This window comes from Setaria viridis, chromosome 4 (genome assembly GCF_005286985.2).
Source record: "Setaria viridis chromosome 4, Setaria_viridis_v4.0, whole genome shotgun sequence".
Classification (NCBI taxonomy): Eukaryota; Viridiplantae; Streptophyta; class Magnoliopsida; order Poales; family Poaceae; genus Setaria; species Setaria viridis.
In genome coordinates this window covers 19,310,871-19,327,732 of record NC_048266.2, presented here as the reverse complement: position 1 = coordinate 19,327,732, position 16,862 = coordinate 19,310,871, and the positions used below count along the sequence as shown (strand labels likewise).

Below are 16,862 nucleotides of genomic sequence, written 5' to 3'. Positions count from 1 at the left end.
TATACTAAGTGAAATGGCTTCTAGGATAAGTTTGGACCATTTCAACCAATCAAAAAGGACCATCATTTTGAACCATTTCATACATGAATCAAATAATACAAACAATCAAACATATACATTTTCTGTCTCTCCTCCAGCCCTCAGCATATGTACTGGGTTATTTTCTTGCTTCGGTATTTATTGCAAGCATAAAAACGCCACCAACCCCGACTTTGATCAACAAGCTTTTTCGAACATAGTTATAAAAAACACAACTATCCAACTGAGAAGAGTTATAGTGTGGAAGTAGTTTTTACGAGGAGTCTGGTTGTGCCATTTGTTGTGAATCTTTGTACTTAAACAAATGTCATTTGTTTAGGAATGGATGTCTTAATTTTTTATGATTAAAACTTTAAAAGTTCATTCACAACGACCTAAAACGACTTACATTTCTTACTGCACTATACATTATACATTATAGTAGGTTTCATCAGAGATCTCATTATTAAACAAGGAAAAGAAGCCTAGATGAAAATATGCAAAGTCTCAAACAAAATAATTCCAGAATAGTCATAATTCTAAAAAATACGTAGGCGTGTTGCGGTTAAAGGTGAAATGCATCTCTCACCTACAAGGCTATAATTTGAGATGCATGGATATATATTAGCAACCTTTGTAAGGTGTTCCACATGTGATGGCATCTCTTATTAATGTGTTTTACAGAATACTCAATTTAACAAAATGATATATTTTGGATAATGCGTTTAACACGATATTACTACATTTCAGTGTAAATGCTTAATTTAACACGAACCTTTTCTACGCATTTGAACCCGGCATTTTGGAAAAAAAAAACAAAGTGCCCTACTACGTGCTGATAGGAATTTTGATGGGTGACTACGGGGTTGTTTGGGAGATCTGAGCTAAACTTTAGCCCTGTCACATCGGATGTTCGGATGCTAATTAGGAGGACTAAACATGAGCTAATTACAAAATTAATAACAGAACCCCTAGGCTAAGTCGCGAGACGAATCTATTAAGCCTAATTAATCCATCATTAGCAAATGGTTACTGTAGCACCACATTGTCCAATCATGAACTAATTAGGTTTAATAGATTCGTCTCGCGATTTAGCCTAGGGGTTGTGTAATTAGTTTTATAATTAGACTATATTTAATAATCCTAATTAGTGTCAAACATCCTACAGTACTTTAGCCCCCGAGACACCCCCAAGAGCAGTGTAAATAGCTTGGGGTCCATAGCAGGGCCAGTGACCAGTGGTAAGCAGGCCAGGCCCAGGCGAGGGCGGGGTCCCTTGCTTTAGCTGCACGCTTGGTTGGCGCTGCAGAGTTTTATTGCCACCAATAAATCTATAGCACCTAACGCTTTGCATGGGAACTCCAACTCTTTACTCTTCGGTCTTCGCAGTTTGCTCCGCACTTGAATCTTTCTCTCTTTACCCCCCCTTTTGAAGTGGAACATGGTCACATGGATTGTTTTAAAAAGCCGAAGCAATTCAGCAATTCAGCAGTAAGCCGCATAAGAGATCACCTCAGCGGCTCAGCTGGTGTAACAAGTGTGAGACTCACTCTAAAGGGAAGAGAGACAGAGGGCAGGCAAAGAAGACTCTCACAATCACAAGGGACGAAGAAGCTTGCTCGCAAGGCACCAGGGAGGAAGAAGACAACCACGCACTATTGCTATTGCTTGTGCTTTCCCGGTGTGTGTGACTGTGCGCGCGGCTAGAAGCAGACAAGCAGCTGCGGGAGCAAAAGGGCCATGGCTTCTCGCAGTAGCTTCTACTTTGTTCCCTTGCTCCTCCTGCTGATGCTCTTGCTCGCGTCTCCTACTTCCACTGCTGCATTGGCATCTTCCAAGCTTGGCAGTGGCGATGCTGGCAATGCCACTGCAGCTGCTACAAGGCTGAGGCCGGGGAAGGAGCTGCTCAAGTACAAGAGGATCAGGGCTCTACTCAGGAAGCTCAACAAGCCGTCTCTCAAAACCATCAAGGTCTCTGCTGATAACCTGAAACTAATTTCCATCTTTTTTTTTTGGCAAGCTCTCTTTTCTATCTACCTTTGAGGCTCTTGATTTCCTTATAACTTGGTTGTGTCGTTTGATTCTTGCTGCAGAGCCCGGATGGTGACATCATAGACTGTGTCCCCTCTCACCTCCAGCCTGCATTTGACCATCCAAAGCTCAAAGGCCAAAAGATCCTGGTAACACTTAACACACAGCTTCGTTCTTCTTGCCATTTACTTATAAATTTACATGTTATGTTAAGACAAACTTAATGTTCATTCAGGATCCACCTGAGAGGCCCAAGAACTACAACTTCACCATTGTCGGCAGCGGCAGCAGCAGAGTCGGCGCGGTGGTGGTGCAGGCGTGGCATGCCACCGGAGAGGCGTGCCCAGAAGGCACGGTGCCGATTCGGCGGAAGACGGAGAAGGATCTGCTCAGGGCAAGCTCCCTCAGGAGGTACGGCAGAAAGCCGGTGCACCGGGGTGTTCGCCGTGATTCCACAAACAATGGCCATGAGGTTTGTTGGTCCTACGAACCTTGTTCTCCATTGCCGTACAGAAAGAGATGAAAGGAATTAATAATTCTGTGCAGGACGGTATATATGCCATAATGCAATCAATTGGTTACTGTCTTACTGACATGGTAGATGGCACTAACAACGTGTTCTGCAATGGCACGCAAATGATTTTTAATTACTCCAGAAAAAAGTAATTTCTTCTCTGATCTGTGGAGTAATTTCTTCTCCTGTATATAGTAGCATAGACTAGATATCATCATCCTCGGAGAGAAAACAGTAGAAAGCCATGGGACGATTCATGCATTTATACAGTTGGGAATTATCATCTTCCCCAACTGTGTCATAAAAAACGGAAATAAAGAAAACAGAAGTTTCTGCTGCAGGGATAAATTAGTAACCTGAAGTGCCGAAACTAGAAAAATTAAAAAAGATATGCCCGTGCACTTGGAATAAGATAGCACAAGAATTACTACTTGCATGAATCTACAGAAGCTTCACTTGGGAAAAATCCATACGGGAAATTTTACTTTGTTTCTAGGATCACTGGCTGGCTTTGTTCTCTTCTGTAGCCAAATTTGTTTCTAGATCCACTGCATCTTACATATTTTTAGATGTCCTCTGCTTGACTACAGAACCTGGCCACTGAAACATATACTCTATTTCAGTCAGTGGTCAAGACAGTGGTTAGACTCCTGTCTACTAGTAGCACAGTTTTAAGTGGCCGCATGTGCAATCTCCTCTCGGTTGTGATGTTTGTTTATTTCATGAATCATGAACATAGGTTCCATGCTGACAGCGGTGATTTAAATAAGATCATTTCGTGTTAGGTTTCGATGCTTGCTGCTAGGTCAATGACAAAGCTCTCAAATTTCTAGGCTGGGTTCGAAACATGTAGTGGTCATTAAACAGATAGGCCAAATGGTTCCAAAAAACCATGCGTTTACATAACGTTAAGTACTCACTTCCCACTGCAGCTAGCCAGCTTCCCCCACAATTTAGAGAAATCCTAATATGCAATTTTCTAGTGGACTAACTAATTAACTGTGTGCTCTCAAGCAAAATGATCATGTTCATCTACATCACTTGTGTACTGTAAGGGAAGGCCTTGACATGTATTTATTTTAGCACAAGAGATAAGTTAATGGAGAACAGTGGAAGTTTAGATTTGTAAAAGATTCTCATTTTAGATGTCAGATTCAAAGTACCTCGATTAAATCCACCTAGAAGTCTAATATCCGGCTAAGAGATGCCCAAGGAACACACTACGCCATGTGGCCTGGAATAAGCACACAAATTTTTTTTCTTCATCTGCAGAGAAGCTTCATTAAGCTAATCCAGACGAGCAAGTTAGCGCTTCTTGAATCATGAGCTCATTTGACCTGGCCATTAGAATAGCCTTGCTGCTTTGTCTTGTGTCCACAGTGTTTACTGTACTGCCAACTAAGCTAGTCAAGTCTCACTGCAACTCACTAAAATAGTCAAATCTCACTGCAACTCTTGTTGGTATTACATGTTACTGATGGGTTTTCACTTGGTTACAGCATGCAGTTGGGTATGTGAACTCTGAGCAGTACTATGGGGCCAAGGCCAGTGTTAATGTGTGGTCACCAAGGATAGGAGACCCATCAGAGTTCAGCCTGTCACAGATCTGGGTCATATCTGGCTCCTTCGGCAATGATCTCAACACCATCGAAGCTGGATGGCAGGTACATTTGAACAGAGGAAATAAAATGAGCAGTCATGTTTCTATGGATGCAAGACAAAGATTGCTGCATCACTGTAATCAGATAATTATAGCAGTATAAATCTCATAATCCGTGTTCTGCTTTTATAGGTAAGCCCTGAGCTATATGGAGACAGTAACCCAAGATTCTTCACCTACTGGACAGTAAGTGTGTTTATCAACAAGCATTTTGCGGCATTGACAGTGCTAGCCCAAATGATCTCTTTCTCGTTAACCACCAAGGAGCAATTCCCAGTTTTAGTACATATATAGGCTAGATAGCTTGGTGGCTAAGCAAAGAGGTAAAATAGAAATAAAAACTAATATAGCTACTAGAGTTAACTAACAATCTCCCCCTAAGTCTAGCAGCTTATATAAAAGAAAGCATAATTGGTGATAAGGTGCACGTAGGTACGAACCACCCACGGATACTAGTGCTCACAGGCACTAAGTGCATATAGACGCTACTAATATATTATTCTAAGGACTCTTCCTGAGCGTTGATGTGGTTGCCCTGACGCTCCCTTCCTCAGCGAACTTGAGTGTACTTGCTATCCGGCATCCATCTGCATACGCCAGATCGCATGTCCCTCAAACTCAGCGAAGGAGCTAGACTCACCGTCGTTGCGCGTCACGTGAAGCACGGCACCGGTCCCGTCCCGTCTCGATACCGGCTGGTCGCCGAGAATGTTCGATGGAAACCCGGGGACCGGGATAGGCACGCTCAGCGAAGAAGAGCTGCCCACTCCCCCAGCTCCCTCGAAGTGAACGTAGTAGCAGTATGTCGAAGCTGAGCCACCATCCACCATCTTGCCCCACACCATCTCCCTGGTGCCGAGCTGTGCCACCTCCGCGTAGAGGATGTAGAGGTTGTTCTTTCCCCTATCCCCTATCCACCTTGGCAAGGTGGTGGCGTCGTTGATCTAGGATGCGGAGCACTCCACCGTCGATCTTCACGCGCGACCAGAGGCTGATGATCGAGTTCCTCAGCGCGGGAATGTAGCAGACACCGGTGAGAAGCCGGTGCTCGCCAATCTTGGTGACGAGGACGACAGAGCTGACGCCCTTGATCTCCACAACTGAAGAGTCGCCAAACTTGACGGAGCCATGTACGTCAATGTTCAAGTCGGAGAACCAGCGCCCGGTCATGTGGTGTGAGGCACCACTATCCAGGAACCAACCATCAATCTTGTCGTCGCTGGTACCATTGCCGAGGGAGACGTGTGCGCGCGGCTCGTCGAGGTGGAGGAGAGCTGTCACGGCCGGTGCCACGGGAAGAAGCTTGATGGTCCTGTGAGCCAGGAACAGAGCTAGCTCCTCCTCCTCCTCCACAGCTTGTGCAATGTGGGCCTGGCCGCGCCTCGGCTGGCGGCACTCCCTGGCCAGTGGCCAGTCCTACCACAATTGTAGCAGGTGTCATCTCGAGCGGTCTCGCGCTCACCAGCGGCACCGCCCTGGGCGCCTCCTCACGCCTTGGGCACCTTGCACTGCTTGCCGCGCTAGCGGCTGCCTGTCGAGGAAGAAGACTCCCCCTCCTTCTGCTCCTTCTGGTGGGCGAGCCACCTCTCCTCGGTGAGGTGGAGTTGACCACCGAAGATGATCTCCCCGCCAGAAGAAGGCTCATCGCGGTCGTCGAACGCCTTGAGTTGCCCCATCAGCTCCTCGATCGACAATGTCGAGAGGTCGAGCAGCGTCTCGATGGAGATAGCGAGTTGCGAGTACTTCTTCGGGACGACGCGCAGGAACTTCGCCACGGCTTTCTCCTCGGTTATCTCATCATCACCGTACCGCTCCAGCCGCTGCATCAGGCTGGAGAGGCGGAGGGCGAAGTTGTCAATGTCCTTGCCTAGCGCGAAAGCCAGACAATCCCACTCCTGCCGAAGCTTCTGCAGAGTGGACTTACGGTCGTGATCGCTACCAACTCGGGCTGCAGCAATAGCATCCCAAGCTGCCTTGGCAGTCCTCTTCCCCGAGAAGTTCGCCGCTATCTCCATCGGGACCACGGCGAGCAACGCCTCGAGCGCTCGCCGGTCCTTGTGGCTGTCGACGTCGCTGTACCAGACCGCGTCCCACATGTCCCACACCTGGAGCTTCACCTTCATCACCGAAGACCACTCCATGTAGCTGGTCTTCGTCAACATCGGCCACTACATGCTGCCGAAGGACTCTTGGACGATGGTCTTCCCGACCCTCAGGGGTCGGTGCCCGAAGTCGAGGTCAGAGTCGTAGTCAGAGTCAAGGCCGGACTCATGGACGGAGCTCCTCCTGCTCCGAGGACGCCCGCCGTCCGCACCTCGGCCTAGGTCCTAGACCTACCGGTCCACCGTCGCGTTCCACCGCGGGTCCGCCTCCTCCGGCTCGGGACTGGCACCCTGCGCCTCGGCACTGGCGCCCTGCACCGTGTGCCTCAACTCCATCTCATCATGACGCGCCATCTCGCATGTCACCTTCACCTCCTCACGTAGCCGGTCCGCCTCTAGACGCCGCTGGGTGGCGGCCGCCGCTGCTGCATGTGCCTCCTCCATGGCTAGGTGGGCTGCCTCGGCTGCACGCGCTACCACGGCCTCCACAGCCATTATGCGTGCTACCCGAGCTGCAGCCGCCTCTCTCGCCTCGGTGTCGCGCAATGCCGCCACGCACCGCCAGTCCTCCTCAGCCGCAATGCGCTGCTCTTGCTCCCGGCGCGCCGCGCCGCCGCAGCCTCCTCCTCACACCGCTTCTCCTCCTCGACCGCCGCCCTGCGACGCCGCACACTGCTCGTGGCCGAGCGGTGGGAGGAAATATGGAAGGAGCCCCTGGAGCTCACTGAGAGTACCGGCACCGCGCCAGCCACCAAAGCCGCGGCGTCCGCCGGGCCTACGTCGCTCGTGCCACCCGCAGCCGGTGCTCTCCTAGAGCCAGCCATGGGGAAGGTGGAAGAGAGCCGGTCGAGGAAGAGGTTGAGGGAGAAGTCGCCACTGCTCCTGGCCTCCACGCGTCGCTGCTCCTGCTACCGCTACGCTGCTCCCCTGGAGCCGCGCGAGCCCGAGCAGCCGCCGCACGCACCGCACGCCCTGGTCACCCGCGCGCGTCTCCATTCCTAGCCGCTGCGCCCGACCCTGCCGTTGGCGCGCCGCTGTCGCTTGCTACCTGTTGGCCACCACGCGCCGCCACACGCGTCGTCCGAACCGCCACGCGCTGCTCCTCGCGCGCGTCTGCTCGTGTGTCCGCCGCCTGCACGCGCCGCCGCCCGCGCGGATCCGCCGCCCTCACCTCCGAATCGAGTCGCCTCTGCCCCACCGAATCAACCCGCGCCCCTACTCAATCCGCGCACGCCGCTGCTTGATCCGCACGGGAGAGGGGCCGCGCCGCTAGATCCAGACGTGGGAAGGGTAGGGGAGGGTGTTCGCCGGTCGGATCTGGCCGGGGAGGGTGCGCTGGTGGGGTGGGCCCGCGCCGCTGGGGTGGGGTTTTGGGAGAGAGGTGGGAGCCCGAGAGAGACAGGAGGAGCACGGGTGGGAGAGAAAGAAGGCTCTAGATATCAATTGTTAGCTCAAATGATCTCTTTCTCATTAACCACCATGGTGCAATGCCCACATATATAGGCTAGGTAGCTTGGTGGCTAAACAAAGGGGTAAAATAGAAATAAAAACTAATATGACTACTAAACTTAACTAACAGACAGTCACATCTTTCGCACCATAGGATCCTAATCAGACCCACATTGTGTAGACCGACGCGTATCAAGAAACGGGGTGCTACAATCACAACTGCCGCGGATTCGTGCAGACGACGAGTAAGATTGCAATTGGGGCGGCTATCACACCGGAATCAGTGTACAACGGCAGGCAGTTTGACATTACTCTGATGCTATGGAAGGTAACTGATCGATTTCCATTTCAAAGCTAATGTGGCGTGAATAACCATGCAATGATCCACGAACTTTCAAGAACTGTAGTACAGTATAGTACAAGCATTGTTCAGTAAAATGTAGCCGTAAGTTTATCAGTATGGTAGCCATGCCGTCATTCTCTGACAGCAGTGGCCCATGGTGTCCAGGATCCGAAGCACGGGCACTGGTGGCTGGAGCTGGGCTCGGGCGTGGTCGTCGGGTACTGGCCGTCCTACCTCTTCACCCACCTGGCGCGCCACGCCAACATGGTGCAGTTCGGCGGCGAGGTCGTCAACACCCGGCCGTCGGGGTCGCATACGGCGACGCAGATGGGCAGCGGCCACTTCCCAAGCGAGGGCTTCGACCGCGCCGCCTACTTCCGGAACCTGCAGGTGGTGGACTGGGACAACAACCTCATCCCCGCGGCAAGCCTGAAGCTCCTCGCCGACAACCCCGGCTGCTACGACATCCAGGGAGGGTCCAACAGCTACTGGGGGAGCTACTTCTACTACGGAGGCCCAGGCAGGAACGTGAAATGTCCCTGAGATAAACTGGGATCTTGTTTTCGTTTTCCTTTTTTTTTTTTGCTTTGCTTTGCTTTGCTTGTTTCATGTTCTTTTCTGTTGGGTCTTTTCCTGATAGCTAGTATTTGTTTAGCCCTTTCTAGGATTTTGTAGGTCTTAGATCTTTAACTCAAGAATGTAACAAAACAGTTGAGACTCGAGAGCAATTTGTAAATTTAAGAAGTACCTGCCGATTAATGCATTCAATTTACAGAATACACACTTCGTTCGTTGGTTCGTGTCATTCAAGCTTCTAAATTTTGCCCCCGAATAAATGTGATCATACTAATTTCAAAGTGTTTGCTCTCGATTTTCTTTTTATACACCATTCAAGACCATACAAGTGTTTTGCATGAGGCTAACTTTTTCATGTGAGTAGGGGAAAATGCATATGCTCAGTTTGGATCAATCAACTAAATTTTAGCTATAACGGATCCAAATAGAATCTAGCTAAATTTAGCGGGTTAAGATTTTTTTAGCTGGTTGAACCAAGCTAACTCAGCTAAATTGGTAAAAGACCAAATTGCCTCTTCACTTTTCTTGGGAAAATTTTCTTGGGAAAATCAAGAAGATTGATGAGAGGTGGGAGGGAGAGGTAGGATAGATAAATATCTCTTCAACAATCATTTTAACAGTGAATCCAAACACTCCTAGCTGGGAGGGAGAGGCAGGATAAATAAATATCTCTTCAACAATTATTTAACAGTGAATCCAAACACTCTTAGCTAAAATTTAGCTAAATGCTAGTCAAAAAGAGGTAATTTTAAATGGATGGATCCAAATAGGACAGACACATAATTTCTCCTCCAGAAAGGAAAGGAGAGATGGGAAGTGCACACGGTGGTAAAGGGCTGCAGTACAAAGTGACACCCCTTTTCCTCATGTTCAGGTGACTCGATGAACACACTTCTTTGTCCGTGCACACGCATCTTTCAGCTATATCTCTGACCTCTCGATTCAGTTTCTACCGCCCTAACACCAAGCCATGACTTAAAAAAAAGAGAGAAACTAAGGGGTATTTAGATCCATGAACTAATTTTTAGTTTGGGTCACATCGGATATTTAATATTTTGTATCATGTTTGGATATCAATTAGACTAAACATGAACTAATTATAAAACTAATTACATAAACAAGGGCTAATTTGCGAGACGGATCTATTAAGCCTAATTAATCCATGATTAGCCCATGTTTATTGTAGCATCACATGGGCTAATCAGGTCTAATAGATTCGTCTCGCGAATTAACCCTCATTTATATAATTAGTTTTATCACTAAACTATATTTAATACCTAATTAGTATGCAAACAAACATCTGATGAGATAGGACTAAAGCTTAGTTCAGTTATCAAACACCCTAGGATATTTTTTCGGAAGTGCTAGCGCCCGGACGTCCGATAATTTTATTTTATCGAACGCTCCGTCGCAACATTGAAAAATAACTATCGAAACATCAAAAATTAACACTTGCAACACCGAGAATTGCAACACCTTTACGTGCATGAAACATCCCGAATTGCTTCGTGCGACATTCAAAACAGACATATTGCAACAACAAAAAAACATCTCTTACAACATTGCAACAACGAAAGAAGAAGAGACGAAACAAAGAAAACAACTATATGCAACATCATGAACAAGTTGGTACAACACCCGATTGCTGGCAAGTCAGACTGTTGCACCCGCTCGAATCTCGCTGGGGTCGGGGAGAGGGCCACCGGATCCGATGCAAAACAGATGAAACATCAAAAGCCACCGTTGCAACATCCAAAAATAACTATTGCAACACCATGAGGTACCTATTGCAACACTCAGATCCACGACAACCAGCCTGCCGCCAAGGTTGTCCACCATGGCCGCCGCCCAATTCTTCCCCGCTCGAATCTCGCCCGGGTCGGGGAGAGGGCCACCGAATCCGATGCAAAACAGATGAAACATCAAAAGCCACCGTTGCAACATCCAAAAATAACTATTGCAACACCATGAGGTACCTATTGCAACACTCAGATCCACGACAACCAGCCTGCCGCCGAAGGTTGTCCACCATGGCCGCCGCCCAATTCTTCCCCGCTCGAATCTCGCTGGGGTCGGGGAGAGGGCCACCGGATCCGATGCAAAACAGATGAAACATCAAAAGCCACTGTTGCAACATCCAAAAATAACTATTGCAACACCATGAGGTACCGATTGCAACACTCAGATCCACGACAACCAGCCTGCCGCCGAAGGTCGTCCACCATGGCTGCCGCCCGATCCTTCCCCGCTTGGATCTCGCCGGGGTCGGGGAGAGGGCCACCGGATCCGGGATGTTGGGTGCTCCCGGTTGGTTGAGGACGCCAGAGTGGGGGGAGGGGCGCTGCTAGGGTGGTTGATGAGGTTCCCGGAGTGGAGGAGCGCGCCGCCGCCGGGGTGGACGAGGAGGACGCCGTGGTGGGGGAGCGCGCCGCCATTGGGGTGGGGGACGAGGCCACCGGGAACTTGCTGCGTGTGGAGAGAGAGAGCTGTTGGAGGACTCTCTTGTTCGGTGAATGAGATCATGGGGATAAATATGTGAAGGGATAAGATTCGTGTGGACGGTAAAGAGCCACGTTGCATCCGATATTTTGCTGGCGTCGGATGTTGGGAGCTTAGCATTACCGTATTTTTTTTTTTACGTCCGGTCCTCCCACTTTTCTCCGTACATCCGTCTGCCTCTTGCCTCCCCTTTTCCCCGATCCTGCATAACTCCTCCCATCGGACTCTTCTTTTTTCCGGATCCACTTTCCTCCTCCCGTCAACCTCCTCCTGCCGCCGCCGACGCCCGTCTGCATCGCCCTAAGGCCGGCCTGGTAAATCCTGTAGGCCAATCAAGGTGAGGCCATTCACCTCTCCATCCAGAACCGGTTATGCGTTTTTAAGTTTGCTTGTCGATCTCCTGTATCTGTCCCTCCCTCGCGTGCGTTTTGCCTCTGCCGCTCCTCTGTATGCAGGGGCGAAGCTAGAGCGAACACAACGGGGGTGCACCATTAGCACTACATTGCTATTACCTACCACTAAAATGAATATTACCTACCACTAAAATGAATACCCATGTAAATGCAACAGACAGGGCATCAAACCTTGGGGTATTATTTTTTATTCACCTCCACTAATCACCCAAGCAGCCAAGCTATTGCTTGGTTTTCTTATCACACATGCATTTTCTGCTCGATTAGTCTGTTGCTTATCTTCAATGGGGTAATGTTCTTTTCTAGGCCTTGTGATACAAACTTTCATTTGCGAAGTAGCGTCTGCCATTATGCTCTCATTGCTCAAACGCTTGTGAGAATCGCATGACTGGATAACCTTACATGAAGTTTCATTTTTCAGAGAAGCATCGAACGTGCTCTGCCCCTATGGGGAATTACCACAAATTGTTTGAAAGAGGGGCCAGTTGAACAAGGTTACGCTTCGACAAAAAAATTGAAAGTGAGTTCTCATATCCCCTTGAAAATCTCACTAGAATTTGTTGGCATAATAGTATCAAATATTATGGTCATGAGTAGAACAAAGTTGATAGAATCACCATCTAGAATCAGAGACATATGATCAGCCTCTGGATGGGTCCAGTTAAAACAAATTTACATTATCCATTCATCATCCTGGCTGTTTGGCAGCCATATGTAGAGGACAAACATACCCAGTTTTCTTTAACGGCTTTCATTTTCTTGCAGAAATTTGGAATTAATTTTCTTCATGGAATAATTTGGAAAGCGGAACAAAGGACTTGTCAGCAGTTTTTTTTATTCACCTGACTTTATGAATTTGATAACAATATGGTTAGTGGAGTTATCATGACTGTTCATTCAGCAGGCCTATATTTTTCTAGATAAAACCTCATTGGTTATCTCCAACCCTTTTTGTAGATACAAATGCAACAGATCAGAAGGGCAGTGCCTAGACCTGTTTTTTTTTTTTTCAAACCAGACAGTTCCCAGACTTGAGGGGGTTCCAGTGGCCATCTTGACGCCTCACCTGCAGGTACTTCTACCTTCATAATTGGAAATAATTATAGTAATCTAATTGGTCCATCATGTTCTTTTTAAGCAACTAGAAATTTATATGTTCCTTCAGCGTGTAAAATTTTTAATGTAACAGCAGGGGCAGGCTCCTATGTTCTGAGTTTTTACCTGGTTGCTTGTGGTTCCTTGCTGTGCGCAATATGCAATGGTTACTTAACTGTGATGGTTATTTAACTGCAAGGTTCATTAAGTTTTTGGGTTGCTTATTCTTTTGCTAAATCTACCCTGAATGGTTTTGATTCAAGGCGGTCATGACTGGACATGGGGGCTGTCATGGGCTCATGGCCTCCTGGCAATATGTATGGTATCTTATAATTTCTTTGTTTGCTCTGCAGGATCTGAAATAACATCAATCAACTTGCTGCTGACCTACTGAGATGCAGTAGCAGACTTTCATGCAAAATAAGGAGGTAGTGAGGAGTTACATGGATTATTGGTATGTGCATTTTGGTTTCTTTCTGTTTCAGAGATCTGAACTTTTAGCTTGATTGACATATGCCAGACATGCAAATGATTTGGCTGGTGCATATAGGATGCATTTTGCACCAATGATACCAGTGAAGGAAGTGTCACAGAGGTATACAATACATGCCTACCCTTTGTTTATATTTTCAGTTTTGAAAAAGGGTAGGCTGGTATGGACATTTGCTGTGTAGTTAAATTAAACTGAAATGTAAATTAGAATGGTTAGCTTCAGGCTATCACCATACTGATGTTCTATCTGTTGTTTCTGATCCGATCCCATCAGAGGAATCACGCTGTGCTTGTCCTCGACACTGCTTCCTGCTCCTCTCCATCAATATCCAGCGGTTCTCCACTGAGATCGACTGGCCGTGGTTGTGGTTATCACCTGGCTCACCGGCCGTCGTGTCGCAGCAAGTCGTGTGCTCATGTGGCCGCAAGTCTTAGTTCTGATGGCCGAGGGGTTGTGCTGTTCGCCTGGTCGGTGCACCTGGTCGTGGCAAGTCTTGGTCGCGGTGATCACCTTGCCGGTGGAGTGGCTGCGGGGTGAGTTCCTGTCTTGAGTGGTGCAAAATTGATCCACGGGTGAGTTGGTGTTATCCACTTGCAATGTGATTCCATGTTGAATTTTGATGGCTATCCTTCGTTCAAACAAGGTACCTGGGAACTTGGATTACCCTTTCCTGAACCAAAACAATGAAAGACAGCCACTCATAGTTGATTAGATTTGTTGTCTAAGAAACCATACTGCATTGTCACACATAGTTGGTTAATTATTACGTGGTCTTCAGTTTGGTTCCCTGTTTTGATTATCTATTAAGGTGATGGCACTGATTTAACTAAAAGCTGTTGCCTCACATTCAGAGTTTGTGGACAATAAATTTCTGAGATGTGATGCAAAGAAATATAATCATGAGGTTTGCTTGTAGGAAGACACTGTGCTTACCATACAGAGTAGTGCTTGATATTTCAGGGTGAAGTGCATTTCTCTGATAGTTTTATTTATACCTAATCATAGGTTTTCCCTGTAGCTAATTATAGGTTGCAGGTTATTTTGCTAATTTCAGAGAAATTTGCAACATGCTGCCTTGGAGCAACTCTGAATCTGAAGTAAACAAACTGAACCTGTGTTTCTAGGTTTCTTTTTTTATAAGAATGTGTATTGTAAATTTATAAGAAACTAATATTTACCAAAACATTTTGTATTCTGCCGAAAGTTTTGAGAAGCTACACAATTTTCATTTGAAACTGCAAGGTTTACATATAATTATTTTGTTTGTTTCCTAATGGGATGATGACTTTAATACTACAAAAGGCACGATATCTGTACTTGCCAATTCTCTGCTAGATTCTACTCTATATTATTTCATTCTTTTCTACAGACCAGGTTGCGCACACTGAGGACGACAAGAGATTACCAGCCGAGCTATATAGCTCATTGCTTGCTTGTGGTCTGCAAATTGTATGTCATGCCATTTTATGCTTCTTCTCTGCTGTTTTGATTCTCTGAAATGATTGAGTGTGCACTATTATGGTCATTGCATATAGGCGTTCGTGCTACGAGAGCTGTTGTTTAGCCTATTAGGAGGGCACCACATTTCAGTTATCTCCCATTTTCTGTTCTATTACTACCATCTCGCCACTTAGTTTTTGCACCTTTTCAATTTGTTGGTATGTGGTACCAAGTTTGAATGTGGATAACTTTATTTCTTTGGTTGGGAATACTCGTAACTAGTAGGCAACTTACGATAACTTGTGCAGTTCTTAAACTATCAGATAAATGAAACTGGAGGAAATGAACGTGTGCTATGGTAAGAAGCCATTGACTTGTACATCGATTACAAATATAATCAGGACTTACTATTCAGTTAAAGTTATATATTGCAAATTTGGTCTCACGTGCTTCATTGTTTCAGCCTGACAGGAAAGATGAGCTCACATGAGCCCACATGAGGGAAGCCATCACTGGGGTGGCCAATGAGCTAGTATACTTCATTTTGTTTCAGCCTGAATAGATGAAAACTTCATTTTGTTTCAGCCTGACTAGATGCTTTCTTCAGATGTTGGACTGCCTTGCTGGCATATTTATAGGCAGTGATAACTTCTTATTCATATTCTTTCAAACACCTGGGTGGTAATTGATCTTCCTGCCCACCTTCTCACATGCTGAAGACTCTGAATTGAATCTGCATTCCAATATTATGAGTGCGCTCCATCTGGTTATTTTGGAAAACTGTAACAAATTTCATGTAAAGATGACAATATCTACTTGGTTTTTTTGTCATTGTCTTTTGAAACTGTAACTTTCTTTGAAGCTTTTTCAAGCTGTTATTGATGGAAGGGAAAGCCTATGATTCGACTGTATGTTGATTGGTCTCATATTATTTGCCTCTGCTTCCTTTCATGTGTTCTAATGCGGTCTATACATTATTATTTAGTACGGATTGGTGAAAAGAATGAATACACTTCATAGCTTATGTTGCTGATGAGATAGGTGTATAGAAGATCAATCAATGCTATTGTAGCAATCCTCCATGTCTACTTCAGTACTTGAGTTAGTAGAAACCATGTACAGGCAAAGGTGAATACAATTCTGTAGAAAAAGATAAAATTGCGGCATGGGGAAGGTTGAAGATGGCACTCAAGTGATAAGTGTTTTAGTCTTAGTTTTCTTTGCAAAATAATTGTTTGTTAGCATCAAATGGCAGCCATGCACATAAATGTTATGAGTGCTTCATGCCTTCTTACTCAAAGTCCTATACACTTCATGCACTTATCTTAATCTGATAGTCTAGGCTCGGATATGAGCCACTTTATGTGTTTTCATATTTGCTTTGACACTTATGTAGAATTGATCCTTGTGTATCTCAATACGGCTAAAAAACAACAAATTGTTAGAATCGTACGATAACAAAGCACTATGTTTTTATACTCTTGTTAGGAGTTTTTTTGTTTATTATTACACTATTATCGTCTTATTGAATACTCAATGTATTATAATATAATAAATATTTTGCGGTCCATAGCAATGTACGGGCACGATCCTAGTCACTTATAAGGGTAAACAAAAATCATTTCTATTTTTACCTTAACAAAATGTCTAAATTCTGGAACAATAAACTTTTCTATTTTTATTTATTTAGTGCTTAAATCACGAGGTACCATTCCTGTTTGTTTTTTATACTCAGGTACCATTCCTGTTAATCTGAAGATAGGTTTTTCCCTGTAAGATGACTTCTGCCAACTGATTCCAAAAGAACATCACTTTGTCACACGTAAATAACCAGTTCCCAAGCAAACATTGATTTATCTTTAGTTTCTACAAATTCTTTTCTTACCGTGAACACGCAGGAGAGCTGTGTAGGAAACGGTGTGGAAACCCATACAACACCACCCACTCACATGCACTACTTGCCTTTAAAACAAATAAGAAACCTGACCTCGCCACCAGATGAGAAAAACACTTGGCACATATTGACATCAAATAAGATGAAGTGTTTGAAAGAAATGAATTGAGGTTTTCATTCATGAATTGTTTTCTATTCTTGCACTTTGCCATAGTTAGTCAAATATAAGGTTGGTGTTCGATTCATACCTATAAATATGGTAACATTGTTTCTTTGACATGCCCTTTGGGAACAGGACTACATAGATTTTGCTCTATTCCAGATATTTTATAGCT

The 16,862-nt window shown here is 46.0% G+C and overlaps 1 protein-coding gene and 1 long non-coding RNA gene across 7 annotated transcripts; both read left to right on the top strand.

Annotated features, from left to right (window-relative positions):
* Positions 1 to 1,359: 1,359 nt before the first annotated feature.
* Positions 1,360 to 8,896, top strand: LOC117852156 (protein neprosin). 3 transcript variants are annotated; one of them, XM_034734132.2, is made up of 7 exons: positions 1,362 to 1,989; positions 2,112 to 2,198; positions 2,285 to 2,521; positions 4,063 to 4,227; positions 4,356 to 4,409; positions 7,956 to 8,102; positions 8,283 to 8,896. In XM_034734132.2, the coding sequence occupies exons 1-7, from the start codon at positions 1,759 to 1,761 to the stop codon at positions 8,658 to 8,660; spliced, it is 1,299 nt and encodes a 432-aa protein (XP_034590023.1). In that variant the 5' UTR covers positions 1,362 to 1,758; the 3' UTR covers positions 8,661 to 8,896. The 3 variants fall into 3 exon arrangements, with proteins under 3 accessions (XP_034590024.1, XP_034590025.1, XP_034590023.1); XM_034734133.2 differs by lacking the exon at positions 4,356 to 4,409 and having other exon boundaries at positions 1,360 to 1,989; XM_034734134.2 differs by lacking the exon at positions 7,956 to 8,102 and having other exon boundaries at positions 1,360 to 1,989.
* A 2,442-nt stretch (positions 8,897 to 11,338) lies between these two features.
* LOC117852159 (uncharacterized) lies at positions 11,339 to 15,544 on the top strand. Of its 4 annotated transcripts, none has more exons than XR_004639779.2 (8): positions 11,339 to 11,529; positions 12,027 to 12,125; positions 12,371 to 12,475; positions 12,563 to 12,677; positions 13,054 to 13,128; positions 13,221 to 13,295; positions 13,467 to 13,726; positions 14,563 to 15,544. It is a non-coding gene; the product is annotated as an uncharacterized lncRNA (long non-coding RNA). The 4 variants fall into 4 exon arrangements; XR_004639778.2 differs by having other exon boundaries at positions 13,467 to 13,765; XR_004639777.2 differs by having other exon boundaries at positions 11,340 to 11,529; positions 13,467 to 14,991; positions 15,097 to 15,544.
* The last annotated feature ends 1,318 nt before the right edge of the window (positions 15,545 to 16,862 follow it).